Genomic DNA, 19,153 nt, shown 5'->3' with positions numbered 1-19,153 from the left:
TTTTGCTTTACTACAGGGCTAAGCACTCATCCCTACCTGCTGGCAACGCTTGATTTTGACCTGTATGATTGGCCAGAAGCGGACCATATTCTCCAGAAGAACGACTCTGCTGGCTGAGGGTAGGACGTTCACCTGTGAGGAGAAATAATAATAATAAAACGTGATTTATATTCCACCCTATCTCCCTGAGGGGACTCATGCAAACATTAAATGCCTCAGTTCAACAAATACAAACATAATAGCCCAAAATAACCCCACATATATGGAGCCCCAGGTGGTGCAAGGGGTTAAACCCTTGTGCCAGCAGGACTGCTGACTGAAGGGTCGGTGGTTCCAATCTGGGGAGCAGGGTGAGCTCCAGTCTGTCAGCTCCAACTTCTCATGAGGGGACATGAGAGGAGCCTCCACCAGGATGGTAAAGCATCCAAGCATCCCAGAGCAACATCCTTGCAGATGGCCAATTTTCTCACACCAGAAGCGACTTGCAGTTTCTCAAGTCACTCCAGGAAAATAGAGACGCTCAGATTGTGCTCCAACCGATGAATGTTGTCATTCTCTTCTGCCATCAATAGACTGTTATCCTCAACATTCCACAACAGTAGAAAGTGTTCAAGCTAAATGGGGCACAATGGTTTTGAGAAACGGCAGGCCTCCAATATGAAATCAATCCAGGGCCAATTGGTTCAGCACAGTATGAATTCTACATAACAGTTCAGGAGCTCCACCATGGTAGAGAAACTTCAAGTGTGGAGATCCTTAAGAAAAGATTACAGCACTCACGGTATTGAGCTCAGTAGTAATGCTGGATGTGTTCTCCCCTCCCATGACCACAATCCGAGCTGGCATGTAACTGGAATCTTCACTGGCCACAAGCAAAGTCATCTGTCTGTAGCAGGAAAAAGAAACGGCATCTTTAGTATTCATATTAAGCCTCTGATAAGACATAAAAACTCCAACCATTACCCAAATCAAAAAAGAAGCACAATTAAAGCCCTGTCAAACTGTGCAAAAAGAATTTGCGAACCCCACCTCTTCCAAGACAAACTGAACCACCTAAACTGGGCTCTACAGGCCAATGGATACCCCACCTCAGACATCAGAAGAGCTGCGAGACCAATAACAAGCCAGGAGAGTCAAGACAAAGACCCACCCAGAGGAAAAGTGTTCTTACCAAACATCAAGGGATCCACTGACCGCATAGGGAAGCTGATGAAGGAACACAACCTACAAAGTACAGACCCACTAAGAAAATTGAACAAATTCTATGTTCAGCAAAGGACAAGAGGATTCCTCTCACTTCTGCAGGAATCTACCATATACCATGCAGCTGTGGACAAGTCTACATAGGGACCACCAAACGCAGCATTGCCCAAACACGAATCAAGGAACATGAAAGGCACTGCAGACTACTTCAACCAGAGAAGTCAGCCATAGCAGAGCACCTGATGAACCAACCTGGACACAATGTATTATTTGAGAACACAGAAATGCTTGACCACTCTGACAACTACCATGACAGACTACACAAAGAAGCCACTGAAATCCACAAGCATGTGGACAATTTCAACGGAATGGAAGAAACCATGAAAATGAACAAAATCCGGCCACCAGTATTAAAAAACTCTAAAATCAGCACAGTAAATAAAGAGCAACACTCAAAAAACAGGGGAATTCCAGACAAGAATCAATCAGGGCCAGCTAACATCTCCCAATAAAGGATTCCCCCCAAGCAACAACCAGCCAGGCTCTGAAGCTGCAAGGCCATTAAATGCTATTTAATGTGGCCATTTGCAACATTCATACGTGCCCCAAACAGAGAAGATTCATTCTCCCACCCTGGTCATTCCACACAACCTCTCATTCCCAACTCAAAACAATGCCAAGAAGGCAATGAGCTTGCTCTTAGCCTTAGGGATGTGACATGACCATCAAACCCAGACCATTTATGCTATTTAGGAGAACTTCAACCCCATGTGTCGCAAGAGATTCTTAACCAAACCCCAGTGAGAATTACCTGACTACCACTCCACGGTGCATGTAGATATTGATATAGTGTGAACCAGTGCTGCCATTAGACTCCCAGTAAGTCTTTGGGTTCCTGTCTATCAGCTTGCTGGCTCGATGAGGGTTGGAGGAGACTTCCACCCTCTCCCAACATTTGTCCTCCTTTACCTCCACATTTGAGCCTAAGTAAAAAATAAATCGGGAGTTGGGAAAACCAGGACACATAGAAGTTGATTCATGCAAGTGAATTCTCCACATTTCAGTTCTTTCTCCTTCCCAAATACATACTCACCTTGGCAAAGGTTGCGCAGAAATACATCAAAAAAAGGGATGTTGATAGGCTGGTGGCTACGTCTGTGTTCCTCTATCTGACCTAGAACCATCTGTAGGGACAAGCAAAGGCATTAAGAGAAGTCCAAACTTTGGTCCAGAAAGGCATCTGTTCTTGACTCCACCAACACCAAAATCTAAATTATCAACACTGCAGAATCTACCAAAGGTCTTTGTACTGATCCCATCTACAGGATAAATCAGTTAAGATTTCTTAGGAGAATAAAAAGAGAACTGAATCTCACACAAAGCGCAACTTTTGCTAAGGTGACCTTTTGGTAATGTATATCCAAATGATTAAGCTGCTATTACTCTGTTCTTTGGCCAACAATTTCAATCTTTACATTCCACAAAGAGTATCAGAATTACCTGGATGCAACCAGCCAAGATGCTGGTTGTCATTTTCTTATAAAGGCTGGCATATTTCTCACAATCAGTCACTAGGTCGCGCAGTTCTGTCACTAGCAACAGATTGGAATTGTGCTTGTCCATAGCTTTGGTAAGAGCATCCTTTGTGCCAACTCGACACATGACAACAGCACAATCTTTGTTGGTGGTGGCCAAACGATGCAAAAAGCGGATGTACTCCTGCACAACCTGTGGGAAAAAAAACAGGAATGCATAGTTGGAAGGGCACAAAAAGCCAAGTCCTCTGTTTTCAAACATTCTGGGAAGCTTTTGTAAAGCATGTCTCTCTTTTACAGTTCCATCCAACTTTCGGACCTTCACTTCTACATATAGTCTACATTTGGCTCATGCTTATCTCTAGCATTCTCCTTTTCAGGAAGTGCTGTTTTAATAATAATAATAATAATAATAATAATAATAATAATAAAACTTTATTTATACCCCACTCCATCTCCCACAGGGGGACTCGGTGTGGCTTACATGAGGCCACGCCCATCAATACAGTACACATCATATAACACAAAAACATAGAACAAAAATATATACATAAAATGCAAAAACCAATATAATGAGAGACACAATAATATAAAAATGGAGCCCCTGGTGGCGCAGTGGGTTAAACCCCTGTGCTGGCAGGACTGAAGACCGACAGGTCGCAGGTTCAAATCTGGGGAAAGGCGGATGAGCTCCCTCTATCAGCTCCAGCTCCTTATGCGGGGACATGAGAGAAGCCTCCCACAAGGATGATAAAAACATCAAATCATCTGGGTGTCCCCTGGGCAACGTCCTTGCAGACGGCCAATTCTCTCACACCAGAAGCGACTTGCAGTTTCTCAAGTCGCTCCTGACACGACAAAATAATAATAATAATAAATAAAATCAAACATTAAAAACACAGAAGATTTCACTGGGCAGGGCCAAATTCAAGGATAAAATTTTAAAACACTGGGAGATAGGACAATGTAAATTATAAGGAGGAGGATCCGGGAATGAAGAAGGATTTAATTGCACGAACCATAAAATAAAGTGCTTCTAAGGACATTTTGTGCAAAGTTTGGTCAGGGAGCATCTCACATTCAATCACTGAAGGCACATTGGAATGACCAGGTTTTCAGATTCCTCCTGAAGATTGCCAGCGTGGGGGCTTGCCTAATATCTCTGGGGAGTGAGTTCCAGAGCCAGGGGGCCACCACAGAGAAGGCCCTCTCTCTCGTCCCCGCAAGTCGCACTTGCGATGCGGGCAGGAGCAAGAGAAGAGCCTCTCCGGAAGATCGAAGAGATCATATGGGTTCATAGATGGAAATGTGGTTGTGCAGATAGGTGGATCCCAAACCGTTCAGGGCTTTGTAGGTCAAAACCTGCACCATGAATTGGGCCTGGAAAATAAATGGCAGCCAGTGGAGTTCCTTAAACAGGAGGGTTGGCCGCTCTCTGTAATTCACACCAGTTAATAATCTGGCTGCTGCCCAATGGACCAAATGGAATTTCCGGGCCATCTTCAAGGGCAGCCCCACATAGAGCGCATTGCAATAGTCCAATCTAGAGATAACTAAGGCATAGACCACCGTGGCCAAATCCAACTTCACAAGGTACAGTCGCAGCTGGTGCACGAGCTTTAATTGTGCGAATGCTACCGCCGATGCCTGAGCTTCAAGCGTCAGCACCGAATCTAGGAGGAAACCCAAGTTGCGGACCTGCGATTTCAGGGGGAGTCCTGAAGTCCCTCTACACTCACAATGAAGCATCTTCAGCCTTCTGGATATTGCTGACCTCCAATATGCATTGCTCCCAGTAAGATTTAAATGATTAGGGGCACAATAATCCAAGAATAGCTAGATGGCCACATGTTCTCCATCCCGATCTATATTTTAAATATCTAGATGTTATTCCCTTCCTGTTTCTGCCTGGTCTTGAATATAGGTAGAACGGCAAACTTTTGACTAATGATCTATGCCCTAATATTAGTAAGGAGACTCAAACTGCAATCTATGAGCAGCCTTCAGTCTTGCTGATAACCAACTAGTTTACTTCAAAACAGTTGGGTTACAAAAATGTATTAAGACTTCTCTGTAATATTCTCTTTTCTCCTAGAAGAAAGATGTAAAAATGTGATGATGGGAAAGGACTGTAAGAATGATTTGTCCTTGTGTAATGAGTACATTTGCTCTTTTGGTCAGCAGTAAGATATCTGAAAATACTATTTGTACATCAACAATGCTAAATAAACCTCTACCAGTAATGCTATTCTTAAAGTGCCATTATTCTTTGAACTGGAAGAATATAAGTATAAAGCAGCCTTGCATATAAATCCTAAGTAGTTACCGGATATAATACAGATTATAGACAATGCTTTGTATACATGGATTCTGCATTGAGGGAATGCACAATGCATGGCTTGAAAATACTCCCTCAGAAAACCCCAAAAACTAACTCAGACTTTTGAAATCCACAAGCATTTGGACAATTTCAACAGAAAGGAAAAAACAATGAAAATGAACAAAATCTGGCCAAAAAAGTCTTAAATCAGGACAGTAAATAAAGTAAATAAAGAATAACACTCAAAAAAACGGGAAATCCAGACAAGAATAAATCAGGACCTGCTAACACCTCCCAACAAAGGATTTCCCGGGCAGCAATCAGCCAGGCTTTGAAGCTACAAGGCCATTAAATGCTAATCAAGGTGGCCAATTGCAACCTTCACACTTACCTCAAGCAGACAAGAGTTCTTTCTCCCAACCTGGACATTCTACAGAGATATAAACCTCACTTGCCTAGTTTCTAACAGACCTCACAACCTCTGAGGATGCCTGATATAGATGTGGGCGAAACATCAGGAGAGAATGCTTCTGGAACATAGCCATACAACTCGGAAAACTTACAGCAACCCAGTAACTCAGACTTTGTCATGGGACTGAAGCATGCATCAATTCTGGTATCCAGAGGGGTCCTAGAACTAATCCCAGTGGATACCAAGAGCTCACTGCACACTAAAAATAGTTTACTGTGACCACACTTGGCTTCCTCAGTTTTAATGTCTAAAGGCAAAGAAAATTCAATTTTTGTAAAGATTTCCTCTTGCCACCTGAAACAAGGACAATGGCTATTTATAGTATGGGACTAAACCAATTTACCATAATTTACTGTACTGGACTGAAGTTGTTGCTGTTATTATTATGATTATTATGTGTTTATGTTTATTTATATCCCACTTTTTCTCTCCATATGGAGACTCAAAGTGGCTATTATTATTATTGACAAACCTCCCATTTCTCAGCTCTATGGTCTTTCAAAAATATGATGTGAAGACAAAAGAGTGAGGCTCAAGATGCATAATTCTGGCTTTACTCCAGAAATTAGCTCAACACATTTTGGCTGGGAAATATTTATCTGACTGGTGAAAATGGAAAAGGGACAATAAACAATAGAAAATGGAATATAATCTGGAGGTATGTTTTCGTAAAATCCCTGCTGACTGATTTTTAACTTTTGTAAGTGTCTATTTCCCCACTTTAAATCTATGCATTTTAATTAGTTTACATCCATAAGTACATTTGTGCCTGTTTCTCTCATGTCTTATTTAAAGTCACCAATGTTTACGTAGTGTCTTCTTTTTATTTTAAAAGCCCCTTTAGAAGACCAAATAAATGTTTCCTGCCTGAAACACAATGGAATAAAAAAATGAATCCTGAGTCTCCATATCAGATTCAAACCATGTTCCAATTAGCCTCTCACCTCCCGTTCATTGCTGTGAGTGCTCATAGCGGACAGACAAGGCTCAATGCATTCATGCCAGGGCAGCATATCTTCTTGAGAAATGTCCAAAAATTTATTCAGAATCCTGCAACAAAGAAAAAACTGTCAGGAAGAGAAAGTTCAATTCTTCTTGGATTCTAGCACAAGAGAAAAGGATCACCTCAATATGTTAATTCATTCACAGTTGTATCTCTTTAAAAATCAAGACTCTTTTTCTTTTAAGAAATAGAAAATAAATAATTAGAGGCTCACCCCCTATCCCTATCATTGAATCCCAGCCATTACTCATAAAGCACCTTCCCAATATTTGAATTCAACCATACTCTGCACAAGCAACAGTGCCTCATAGTGATATTGGTTGGGAAAATTAATAGATGGGGATTAAAGAAACTTCTAGGGTGACCTGGGCCCTCTTCTTTATATCCTTATATCCTGCCCCTTCTCTGAGTGACACAGACTAATGATCTCAGGCTTAGACCGTCTTTTCTCAATTTTCATTCCGCCCCTGGAATTGTCCACTCTCTAATTCCCCAAGATGTAGTCAGGCTATTTATTTCCTTATGACATTTCTATCCCGCCTTTCTCAACCCCAAAGGGGACTCAAGGCGGCTTTACAACATAGGCAGCTATTCAATTCCATTAAAAACAATGTAAAATTAAAATAAACATTCATAATAGGGTTATAAAATACATCAAAACATTTAAAAACATTTAAACCAATATCATCCCTTTCCAATTGGTAATGGTTCTCTTTATAATTATTATTTTAAATAATTATAGTCTGAGTCCCTCTACGGAGGTAGAGAAGATTGGGATATAAACGTTTTAAATAAATAAATTTAAATAAACAAATAAACTTTAGCTGCCAGTGTCCTTGCTCTCTGAATGCCATCTCATACTCTTTCAGCTGCAAGTTGACTTGGCTAATACCCAACCATCTGTCGTTTATTAGACTTCCCTAAAACATTTTTGTAACAACTAAAGATGGGAAGACTTGAGAAAAAATGGGAAAACTGAGGAAAAGAACATTTTCTTTTTCATTTTTTCCAAAGCCATTTTTTCCAGAAAAATTGAAAAGAGTGTAGAATATTTTCTTTTCCAATGATCAATTAGAGATACATGGTATTCAAACTATATAACATGAAGACCTTAATGAAAAATTTCTGAGACTTTAGTTCTACACACTTTCCCCCCAACTTTTCCCCAAAAATGAAAAAAAACAAACGTTTTTTTCTCAATTTTCCCAATTTTTTCCCAGGCCTTCTCATGTCTTCTCAGGGAAGTCAAATAAATGACAAACTGTTAGGTATTAGCAAAGTGACACGTGCTATGCTACTGATTCTTAACATATGAATGCCCCCCTCTCTCACCTGTATTCTTGTTCAGCTCCTTTACATGTTGTTTAAGGATGAGCAGATCACTTATCTTGGATTGAGTGTCTCAGCGTTTATTGCAAGACCCTTTTGAAGGTTCAAGAATAACAACAGCCCCCACACCCTGCAGTGCAATGGGCTAAGCAAGGTCTATTTTTGTCTTACAACTTCTTGTTTCCCAAATGGGAAATACACGGCTCTCCGGATGTTGTAGGCTCTAACTTCTATCATTGCACCCTACTACTGACAACAAGTTTTCTTTTTATTTACCTGAGAGGAATGCTTCTCTAGGAATGTCTAGGTCTTCCAGCATGATTCTATAGTTGACTTCCACTGGAAGCTGAGTATAGAACCGTACCGGAGGGAAACGACTATGACTGAAGTAAATTCATCATAGTGTCAAACTGGAGGACCTGGAGATTCCTAAAGAAAACATTTTAATCAAATCCATGAATAATCAAATCAGCAAATGTCAAAACCACAAATCTGGAGGGACAATTCTGCACTGCTTTCCCTGCATCCAGTTTGCCAGTTCTAAAGCACCCTCCACTCCCAGACCACAGAAGTTCCCATTTGTTCTTAAGAGCTGCAATCCAGGCACAGACTGTTTTGTTTCTTCCTCTTCACCTCAGCATGCCCATCTGCACACTCCTCTCTGCTCCCAGCTGTTCTAGAATTTTCAGCAGCAGCAGGAAGTGCTCACGGTCTGGCAAATGCTCCGTGCTATTTTCCTCAGGGCAGACATCCCCATCACAAAGGCAACGCTCCAAGGCTAGCACTATGTCCTTCGAGAAGCTGGTCTCACAAAGGTTTTTCAGCAATGTGGGGACATCCATTTCCTTGAGCTCAAAGGTGGCCTTGGACTCTGAGAAGAAAAAAAGACACAGCCCTCTAAGTCAAAACACCATAATCAGTGGGAGAAACCCCAGGTGAGCATGCTGAGAAAGTCCCCAGAAAAGGGGTATGATTGTGAGTCTGTCCAGATATTGCTGGTACAACAACATCCAACATTCCTCACCACTGGATACAGCTGTTGGAAGTGTAGTATTTATTTATTATATTTATATACCATCCCGCTCAGCCCGCAGGCAACTCGGGGCGGTTTACAATTGGTGCCAAGACCATAAAATACAATTTCAATACGATAAAAACAATTGAATAATAAAACCATAACAAAATTGATAAAAACATGAACACTAGTAACATCCAGAAGTTGGCACAATTGTTATCTCGTCCCTGGGAAAATCACAAAGGATCACCAATCAGCTTTCAAGATCTCTCAGAGGGACACATCATGAGCAACTGATGCCAGAAATATTAAATATTAGCTAGGTATTTTTGACTACAGAAGTGTGAGTCAAGCACTGAAAGAGTTAGTAGGCCAAAGCCTGTTAGACTTAGTGGGCCAAAGCTAGTGTTGTCCTGGAGAGAGTGAGTAGGCCAAAGCCTGTTAGTTAGTGGACCAAAGCAAGAGTCGTCTTGAGGAGTGTGAGGTAAGCCTCTGTGTGAGGTAGGCCTCACAGTGTGAGGTAGACCTTAGTCTATGAGAAGGCTGAGTATGAGAAGACCTGGTGTGAGAAGCTTCAGTGAAAGAAGCCCCAGGTTAAAGGTCTTGTGTGTAAAGCTGTGTGTTAAGCTGCTATGTGAAGCTCCTGTGTAATTTCCGTGTCAGAGGAGGCTCTGTGTGAGTGAAACTGTTTATCTGCATAAGAAAGAAGCCCAGTGTGGAAGCAAAGAAGGAAGTATAAAGAAATTTATAAAGAAGGAAGTATAAAGAAATAGTGTAACCATATTATTTCACTTCAAAGAAACCTCCTCTAGAAGAAATAACATTGATCTGTGTGTTTTTCTTCTTTTTATCACGTTAGGCTACTGGTGCTGGGTCATGCTGCTGCTAAGTTACCCTGCTGTGCATTTTGTTATTAAACCCATTCTCCCACAATTAAAAAGAGGTTTGGTTTGAGAGACACATATAGGAGGTGACATAGAAGGATAAAAGAACAAAGGAAGTTTGACAAAAAAAACCATCAAAGCTGTAAGCAGCCGACCTTGCTGAGTGTACAAGCAAAGAAGCCAAATTATATTTATTGTTTCCATTACTTGGGTTTGAAAGAAATGAAGCAAATTATTTTGCAATAATACCAAAATGCAAGAAGGGAGTAAGGGTCAGAAACAGTAAGGCTGGTGCAATCCCTACCTAAGTCGTCCTGGCTCAGTGGTAACTTATGATCAGCTAGATGGTTGAGCACTATCCGAGCCAACATTTCAATGGAACTTTGGCCTGTTTGGCAACAGTTCTTCAAAACAGAATGGAGGTCACAGTTTCCCAGCTGCTCTGCCAGGCCTTTGTGACTAGTGATCAGCATGTTCAGGACCAAGAGCCCATTCTGTACTGCCGAGGAGGCCCTGAGGAAAGGAGGGGGAAAGGTGACTGTTCAGCTCCAATGGGCTTGGTCATACATTGGGTGAAAGAATTAACACAAAGAATATTTATGATCATTTGTCTGAGCTATTGATTGTAATAAATTATTCATTCATGTTCACCATTTTCTACCCTCAGAGAAACTACAAAGATCTTGTCAGATTTGCTCTGAGCTCAAATGAAAGGAAAAGGGATCAGTCAGATGACTCAAAAAGTTATTTAGTGGGCAGATCATGGCCTACACAGAGCCTAAGAGCAATTATCTTATTGCCATGGCAATGTAGTGGTTAAATAAACTAAAGGTTTATTTTAGGGGAAATATGGTGCAAATATGGAATTTGTTTCCAAAAGGTACCAAATCCAAAAAAAATTAAAAATGAGTTAAAGTCAGCACATAGCTGGATAGAAGTAGAATATTGTGTACAAATCAAAACGATCGAAATTATCAAATCAGTTCAATATAGGTCGTTTAAATTTTATTTATGTATTTATTTGCCCTATTTATACCCCTATTTATGCATGATATAGCAAAAGACTGCAAATGCTCAGCACCTTTTCTTTATTTCCTGTAAAATTTGTTCAGATGGCTTTGGAACCTTTTGGAAGCAATTTCCACAATTAGCATATATCACTTGTTTTAACTCAAAAACATGGTTTCTGTGTAGCAGAAAAATGCATCTGACTGCAATTGTGCCACAGAAATGTATTTATTTATTTATTTACTATATTTGTATACTGCTCTTCTCAGCCCTCAGGGCGACTCAGAGCGGTTAACAAAGCAAATACAATACTTAAACATGATAAAAACAAGTTAAAAACAAGTTAAAAGAATAACATTATAACAATCAATAAACATCAATAAACAATAAATAAACAACAGAAATATTGCAGGATGAGCAGGAAACATGCTCATGGAAAGGGGGTTAAAATTAATTCCTGGGCCTGTTGAAATTGCCCACCCAACTGTCCAAAAACATAGGGAAATTCAATATCCCTCCTTACTATCAATAACTAATTTTAATTCAGTTAACCTATTAATACTTTCTACTTTCCCAATATTCCCTTTTCATCTTACCCATGTGTGTCCAGCATCTTTTCAACAGCAGTACAGATGGCACAGAGCAAGTTATCAGAATCCTTGTTGGAAGCAGAGCCAATGCTGGCAAAGATCTCCAGCATCATCTGGGCATCCGAATGATTTAAAGGATATGACTTCCCACTGGAACCCAGAAGTTCACAATTCCCAGCACCTACCAGGACTTTCAGTGCCTGGAAGTGCAAAAGCAGAAATTGAATCACGATGACAAACGTAAGGAAAGTCGTTCCCTCTTCTTACATAATGGCATCATCACCACAACCCATGCTACTGAAGTTCAATTCTCTGCTCATCTTCACAAATGTGACACCCCCTACACAACCCTAAAATAACTTGTTCCCCAATATTTTGCCACAGGCTGATTACTCTTCTGTTCTAGTAACCAGGTAATCCCAGTTTCCTTTGAGCTTTGTATAAATGAGAGCCAATTCAAACAGATCAATTTCATTCATATAAAGAAGTGCACCCATTTTCTATATGCAAAAAAATGCACAAAATATTGTAAATGTATGAATTCACTTTTTGCATAGCTGCTGTGCTACACATCTTATCCTTATACAGCACTCTCCTTCCAAACACTCCTGTAGCTATGTTATCTTTATTTTTGTTCACTTTTGTTCCGTGGAGGTCGAGATAGGACGGGATATAAATGTCCTAAATAAATAATACATTTTCAGCATTCAAAGTGCACCACTCTGAAGCTACAGATTTATATTTATCTATATTTTAAATCAGCACATCAACTGATTTGCTTATACCCTATCTCCCTCCTTCAAATCTTCTTACCTGGCAGGCTACCTACTTTCCTGTTTCGGTCAGGATTCGTTCCTAGTCCTACCTAAACCAAGTTTAAATTGGGGATGCCCTGTGAAAACTTACTGCCAGGCCAATGTGCTGCACCAACGCTGACGTGGGATACTCCTGCATGCAGCCCAACACAGCACGGACACCGCCTTCTGTGGCAAAAAGAACTCGCCAGTCGTACTTTGCCATGCACACGTAAAGTAGTCTCAGTGCCAGTACCACCAACAGCTTTTCCTTCACTTGGTTGGTCAGCAGCTCCACCAGCATCTTCACCATTTTTTCTCTGAGGACAACAAAAAGGCCTATTACATTCAGGTCTGTAGTTACTAACAGGTGAGCCCTCTAAATGATATTGTACTATCACAGCCCTCACCACTGGATAGCCCAGCATGGGCTAAAGTAAAGTAAAGATTTCCCCTTGACATTAAGTTTAGTTGTGTCCGGCTCTGGGGGGTGGTGCTCATCTCAATTTCCAAGCCAAAGAGCCAGCATTGTACATAGACGTCTCCAAGGGCATGTGGCCGGCGTGACTGAATGGTGTGCCATTATCTTCCTGCCAAAGCAGTACCTATTGATCTACTCACATTTGCATGTTTTCAAACTCCTAGGTTGGCAGAAGCTGGAGCTAACAGAGGGAGCTCACCCCACTCCCTGGATTTGAACCACCAACCTTTCAATTAACAAGTTAAGCAGCTCAGCAGTTTAACCCGCTGCACCGCCGGGGGCTCCTAGAAGTAGCTACTAGAAATATAATCCAAGAACATCTGGAGGACCATGTAATTTTCTTAGCTCTGATCCATGAAGATCAGAGCTAAGAAAACATCCTGCCTGAAACCTTAGAGAGCCTCAGTCAGTCAGCATAAGTTTTGTAAGGAGGGAAGCAGTATTCTAGAAGAGACAGGAAGAATGTACAACCAAAACTCACCCACATAGCACTAAACCACAAATGAACTAGATGAAACTGCAATTAGACATCTTATTTCGAAAGAAGAGAGACAAAAAAGACTTTGCCAAAGATCTATCAGTAAATTCTTGCTTTTGGAACCACAGGATCCTCATCTTGTTCTCCACAGGAGGATTAGGACCGTAAAGTGGCCCTTTTCGCAGCTGGGACCTGACGCAGGAAGAGAACTGACCTGACTGTAGGTCCACCTTCTACTTTGATGACTTGTCTCTCTTGACCAGGTTCCTCCTCTAAGATCTTTGTGATGAATCTGAGCCCAGCCATCTGCAGAATGACCTCAGAACCAGATTTCTGGATCATGTCTATGATATCTCCTATCTTCTCCAAAGATCCTCTCTTCATTATCATCTTCACTGTCCCGAAAGCTGTTCAGAATCCAAAGACAGATCATTACAACAATATATAACTGACATTTCATGATAGCACTCTCTGCCATTAATACTATGACATACATTTTATTATCCAACTCGCCATCCCTTACCACCATGACATATAACCCTTTATCCTCTGTCTGGATTAGAAAAAATAAAATAACCCTGCCTCTTTATGGCCCCAAATAAACTGAGGTAGAATTTCTGGCACTTACCTTTGGCTTTCTCATCCAGTGCATCTGGAAAGGAAGGCTCTTCCACTTTGAGGAGCTCATTAATCAGCTGTGTGTCAGTCTTTTCTGCCACAGATGGAACTGGAGGAGACACCTCAGCAGAGAGCAACTCTTTCTTTGGCTTCTTAGATGCCATGCCTTCAGAAAGGCCACCACAGTTTGCAGGGAGCCCATTCATATTTTGGCAGTTCTGCTCTGACTCTCCTTTGCCAAAGGAATACTTGAGATAGACATGAGAACTTTGTAGATCGCTTCGAGTGCAGCCTTGGCAGTGTTTGCTCACAAGCTGCAGTACCTGCCGAGCCAATTCTACCGATACAGACAGCTGGATCAGGCCCTCTTCATCTAGCTCTGATGGCTTGAAAGACAAAAAGACTGTTAAAATATACAAGAATGTCATTAAATATTGAGTTGCTGTGAGTTTTCCGAGCTATATGGCCATGTTCCAGAAGCATTCTCTCCTGACATTTTGCCCACATCTATGGCAGGCATCCTCAGAGGGTGACGGAACTGTTGGAGACTAGGCAAGTGAAATTTATATATCTGTGGAATGTTCAGGGTGGGAAAAAGAATTTGTCTGTTTGAGGCAGGTGCGAATGTTGCAAATAGCCACCTTGATCCCCACCCCCAGGCAACAACCAGCCACGCATTAAAGCTGCAAGGCCATTAAATGCTAATCAAAGTGTCCAATTGCAACATTCACACCTGCCTCAACCAGACAAGAGTTTTTCTCCCACCCTGGACATTCCACAGATATATACACATGTCTCATCTAGTTTTCAACAGATCCCTCAACCTCCGAGGATGCCTAACATAGATGTGGGTGAAATGTCAGGAGAGAATGCTTCTGGAACATGGCCATACAGCCCGGAAAACTCACAGCAACCCAGTGATTCAGGCTATAAAAGTCTTCAACAACAGTCTGTAAATATCGTTTGTCAATCCCAACTGCAGCCATGCCAATGTAATGTAAGGAAGGTAAATCTGCAGAACCTGTTGATCGAAATGACCCAACCATATATTAGAGGAAAGGAGAAGACTGCCCTTTCAGGCAGCCAGATCCTATGTCTAATAACATAATATGGAAGGCTGGAAGTCACCATTCAAGTTTCTTTCTTTCAGCATAGTTTGAAATATCATCTTCTCATGCCAGACGTGTTCTACTTACCTGCTCTTCATGGTTTTGCTGAATGAAATGAAGAATGTCCTGTTGTTCATGCTGTTCTAGTTTCTTAATAAAGAAGAGCAGCTCCCACCATTCAGCCCGACTTAGTTTTCCAGAGTTCTCATTCATGTGATCCGTCAGATATGGCAGTGAGTACAATCCTCCAAGTGGTTTGCAGTAGAAGGTCTGGGTAACTGCTTGGGAAAAAATAAGAGAAAATAAACTTTTCCAGACTCTTCTGATATGTGCAACCAATTAATTTCAAGATTTAACCCCTGGCGATTTTCCAGGAGATAAAGGAACAACTGTACACAGTGTGTACAAATTCAGTACTCAATGGAAAAATAATTGCTGCACACCTACAAAAGGTGAGAGTACTTAAGCAGAGAACTGATTGGTCATCTTTTAGGAGTGCTTTGATTTTGTGTTCCTGCATGGCAGGGGGTTGGACTGGATGGCTCTTACGTCGTCTTCTCACTCTCTGATGTTATGAAGATATTTGCCACCTTGAAGGGACTTATAATAAGGCAGGTCTGTAATGCCAGTCAGTCAAGGAGTGAGTTAGGTTTGTCGAGGTTAGGACTTAGTTGGGTTGAGGGCTTAAGAAAGTAAGTCAGGGCCAGAGACAGGTGTTAATTAAGATAAGGGGCAGAGTTAACTAGGAAGTGAGTGTGTGAGAGAGACATGATTTACATCTTTTACATAAGTATCTGAATATTTTTTGCTTTGTTTTATACACTTTCGCCTCTCAGAATGGTACATAAGGGATACTGGAAGGCTTAAATTCTGATACATGGCATCTGTGGTGGCAGAACTTAATCCAGTGGGGATTTAAGATTAATAAAGTCCCACTCCAGAACTACAGTAGGAGGACATTCAGGTGGTTGCCACTAGTCATGTGCATTCGAGCCAAAAGGCATACTTTTTTGGTTCCATTTTCGTCTGACCCCTCATTTTGTTTATCAGAAAGTTACCTGAAAAAGGGAGGGATGTTTTCTATTTCATTCGGCAGAGATTCAGCTCTTTCACTACATTGGGAAACTTTAAAGGCTCAATCCTCAGCCATTTTAAGGCCTATCTGCATGAAACCTACCTCAGTTGTAGACTCTATTTACAACTGCAGGCCTGCCAAGTTTCAAAACAATTCACCAATATACTGATTTTTTAAAGAATTAAGTTTTAAACATAACATTTTTAAAAATAAAGACAAACCGCAAGAGAGGGTTCTGGGAATTGTAATCACCGGTTGTGTCCCTTCTCAGCCAATCAGAACATGGACACCACCAGGCTTTTTATTGGCTGAGATACACAGAGAGAAAAACTTCAACTCCCATCATGCTCCGAGTGGGACTTTCAATGGACCCCCTATGCTAGTGCCACTGGAAAAGTGAGTTCTAAGGGCCTTCTCTGGAGGAGGTAACTTTCCAAAAAAAAATAGAGGAGGCTTCTTCTGCCAGGGAGAGAAAAAGACACTACAGATCCCCCTGCCTCTGGTATTTTGTGGACTTAACTATTTCCGAAAATATCGGCTCTCTGAATTCACTGGTCTTTTCACCTCTCTCTTCCCTTTCTGTTTTCAGAAATAACATGAAAATAGCCCTCTGAAATTAACATTTTCATTAACAGTGATTCAGGCTCAACTCTACTTGCCACAGTTGATGGCCATAGCCGGAAGACAGATGGAAGTCTATATAACTGCTGGCAGAGCTGCGGAAAAAATGGAAGTCCCCATTGTCAGTGGCATTGATGGAAGCCCCACACTTTTTTTACTTTGTGAAAAAGATGGGAAGACAAAAAAAATCCACCCCAAAATGTGTTGGCCTAGGGATATTTAGACAAAGTTGCAAGGTTTTACTCCATTGCCACTTCATATTTCTCTCTCAAATGAAGACTGTTGCAGAAGATGTGCCATTACTTTCTTCCATCTCATGTGCCCCAAACCCTAGCAGCAAATTTAGAGCCTAATTGAATACGTTCTGTAATAATATATCTAAAAAGTGTTGTTCCATCTTTGGAATGAATACTTCTTGAGATATATTTTCACAGAAAACCAATTGTGTTTCATTTCTACCATGCAAAACTTGTGAAGTGAATAAATAAGGAAGGAACAGTACCAATTAGAACTGGATGGGTTTACAAATCTTTGCTGTGTTCCTAACCTCACCTGCAGGTAGCTTCAGCTTCTCCGTTAGACTGGACACCTTTTCTTGTGCAGCCTCCTCTTCAAGTGCCTCACCAGAGCCAATAATCTTTATCATGTGCCAGTGCACCCAATACGTGCGACCAGTAGAATGCCAAAAAACCTACAAGGTAAGTATTGTTAGTCCCATCTCAACTCTTGGCTCAAAACTTCTACATTACTTAAAAATAATTCTGAAATGAGGAACAAGAAAGTATGTATAGGAAGTTTTAAGAGATAGGAACACGCAAAAATTATGACATAAATGTTAATGATTATATTCCAGGAGTCATCCACTTGTATGCCCATTTGTTTCCACTATCAATTTATTTAAATAAATTTGTTTCAGCCCACACTAATATTGCCAATTTGTTAACACACAAAAATTCCATGAAGAAAAAGAACCACATATATTTATGGACACAGTTCTTCTTGTTTCCTAAAAATAATATACATAGTTATCAATATCTTTTTTGTTTCTAAAATCTAAATTAAATCTTAAAATATTTGCATGAATTCCCATAACTTCCACAGTAAATTCTGGATTTGTTTGAGTATTGGATTTAAGCATCACAAGTTGGAATATACAGAGTTTTTCTCCATAATAAATAATTCATTTACTTTATTTATAGGGTATGTAAAATTAGCATGGTATAAATTTTATTTTGGTGACTAAATGATGTAAAATGCTGTCCCTAGGAGAGGCAGGTAAGAAATAAAATTATTATTATTATTATTATTATTATTAGATAGGAGACTGGAATTTTTTCCAATCAGATGTTCCCCAGAATATGCACACTGATATTATAGGGCAATTGTCTCATGAAATAAGATGGTTAAAACAAACTATTCTTGATTTTGAAATATTTATTTCTAAAACCATAAAAATATGAGCTCTAGATTATTAAATATGGTTTTCTGTGGGCAAGCAGGTGGCAAGTACTGGATGGCCTATGGTCTGCATCAGAAACTGGAACTGATGTGGTATATCCAATGTAATTTTCTGATCACCACCCTTAATAACCAAACCGAATCTAAAGTTAACCAAAAACTGATTTGTAACCCTTTTGGTACTAATGTTGGAGAGTGATCCCTGGCCAAAAAATGGTTGGGAACTACTGCCCTATATAGACGACTTCACTCACTGCAGTTAGCAGAGGAGGCTCTGCTTTCAGTCCCCTGTCACAAGCACGATTAGTGAGAATGAGAGGGGAGGGGTGTTCTCCGTCCCCGCCTCTGGTACTCCCTTCCTAAAGAAATAAAAATGGCTCCCACCCTCCTCTCCTTCAGGAAACTTCTGAAAACACACTTATGCACTTTAGTGTACGGAGAGGAGGGGGACTAGCACAACGTAATTAGTACTTTATGGCTGCTACAGTCTATTTTAATCCACAATTAATGTCAGGCACTGTTTACAGTTTAGCCATTTAATTGTGTAAAATATGTTTTTGTGCAATTATTCTTTTCAGTACAATTATGATTTATTTAAATATCTGTATTTTTATTTTAAAAAAGGTAAAGGTAAAGGTAGTCCCCTGACATTAAGTCCAGTCATGTCTGACTCTGGGGTGTGGTGCTCATCTCCATTTCTAAGCCGAAGAGCCAGCGTTGTCCGTAGACACCTCCAAGGTCATGTGGCCGGCATGACTGCATGGAGCGCTGATACCTTCCCGCCGGAGCGGTACCTATTGATCTACTCACATTTACATGTTTTCGAACTGCTAGGTTGGCAGAAGCTAGGGGTGACAACGGAAACTCACGTCGCTCCCCGGAATCGAACCTGCGACCTTTCGATCAACAAGCTCAGCAGCTCAGTGCTTTTTATTACTTTAATCTTAATTTTTGGTAATAAGTTTATTATTACTGTCTATTTTGCATTTTTGATGTTGTGTGATTTTAATGATGGCATTGTATGTTTTCCTTTTAAATGTTTGTAAACTGCCCTGAGTCCCCACAGGGAGAGGGAGAGGTCTAGAAATAAATTAATATAATTATTTGAAATACAACAAGATTAGTACACAGCAAACAAGATCACAATGCTGGTTATTGCA

The 19,153-nt window shown here is 40.6% G+C and overlaps 1 protein-coding gene across 2 annotated transcripts in view; it reads right to left on the bottom strand.

The window, feature by feature from the left end:
• LOC132761508 (cullin-9-like) overlaps positions 1 to 19,153 on the bottom strand; it is a 65,434-nt gene that overhangs the window by 24,628 nt on the left and 21,653 nt on the right. Inside the window, exons 5-18 of one of the 2 annotated variants that reach the window (XM_060754424.2) lie at positions 17,088 to 17,226; positions 14,927 to 15,120; positions 13,741 to 14,116; positions 13,327 to 13,519; positions 12,266 to 12,473; positions 11,366 to 11,559; positions 10,066 to 10,274; positions 8,496 to 8,733; positions 6,475 to 6,580; positions 2,704 to 2,931; positions 2,297 to 2,387; positions 2,015 to 2,186; positions 781 to 886; positions 37 to 132 (exon numbers count right to left, since the gene is read on the bottom strand). In XM_060754424.2, coding sequence (XP_060610407.2) covers positions 37 to 132; positions 781 to 886; positions 2,015 to 2,186; positions 2,297 to 2,387; positions 2,704 to 2,931; positions 6,475 to 6,580; positions 8,496 to 8,733; positions 10,066 to 10,274; positions 11,366 to 11,559; positions 12,266 to 12,473; positions 13,327 to 13,519; positions 13,741 to 14,116; positions 14,927 to 15,120; positions 17,088 to 17,226 — 2,550 coding nt within the window. The remainder of the gene's footprint in view (positions 1 to 36; positions 133 to 780; positions 887 to 2,014; positions 2,187 to 2,296; positions 2,388 to 2,703; positions 2,932 to 6,474; positions 6,581 to 8,495; positions 8,734 to 10,065; positions 10,275 to 11,365; positions 11,560 to 12,265; positions 12,474 to 13,326; positions 13,520 to 13,740; positions 14,117 to 14,926; positions 15,121 to 17,087; positions 17,227 to 19,153) is intronic. The other variant, XM_060754425.2, reaches the window with a different exon arrangement.

Source organism: Anolis sagrei, chromosome 1 (genome assembly GCF_037176765.1).
Source record: "Anolis sagrei isolate rAnoSag1 chromosome 1, rAnoSag1.mat, whole genome shotgun sequence".
In the NCBI taxonomy this organism is placed as follows: Eukaryota; Metazoa; Chordata; class Lepidosauria; order Squamata; family Dactyloidae; genus Anolis; species Anolis sagrei.
This window is presented reverse-complemented; position numbering and strand designations above follow the sequence as displayed.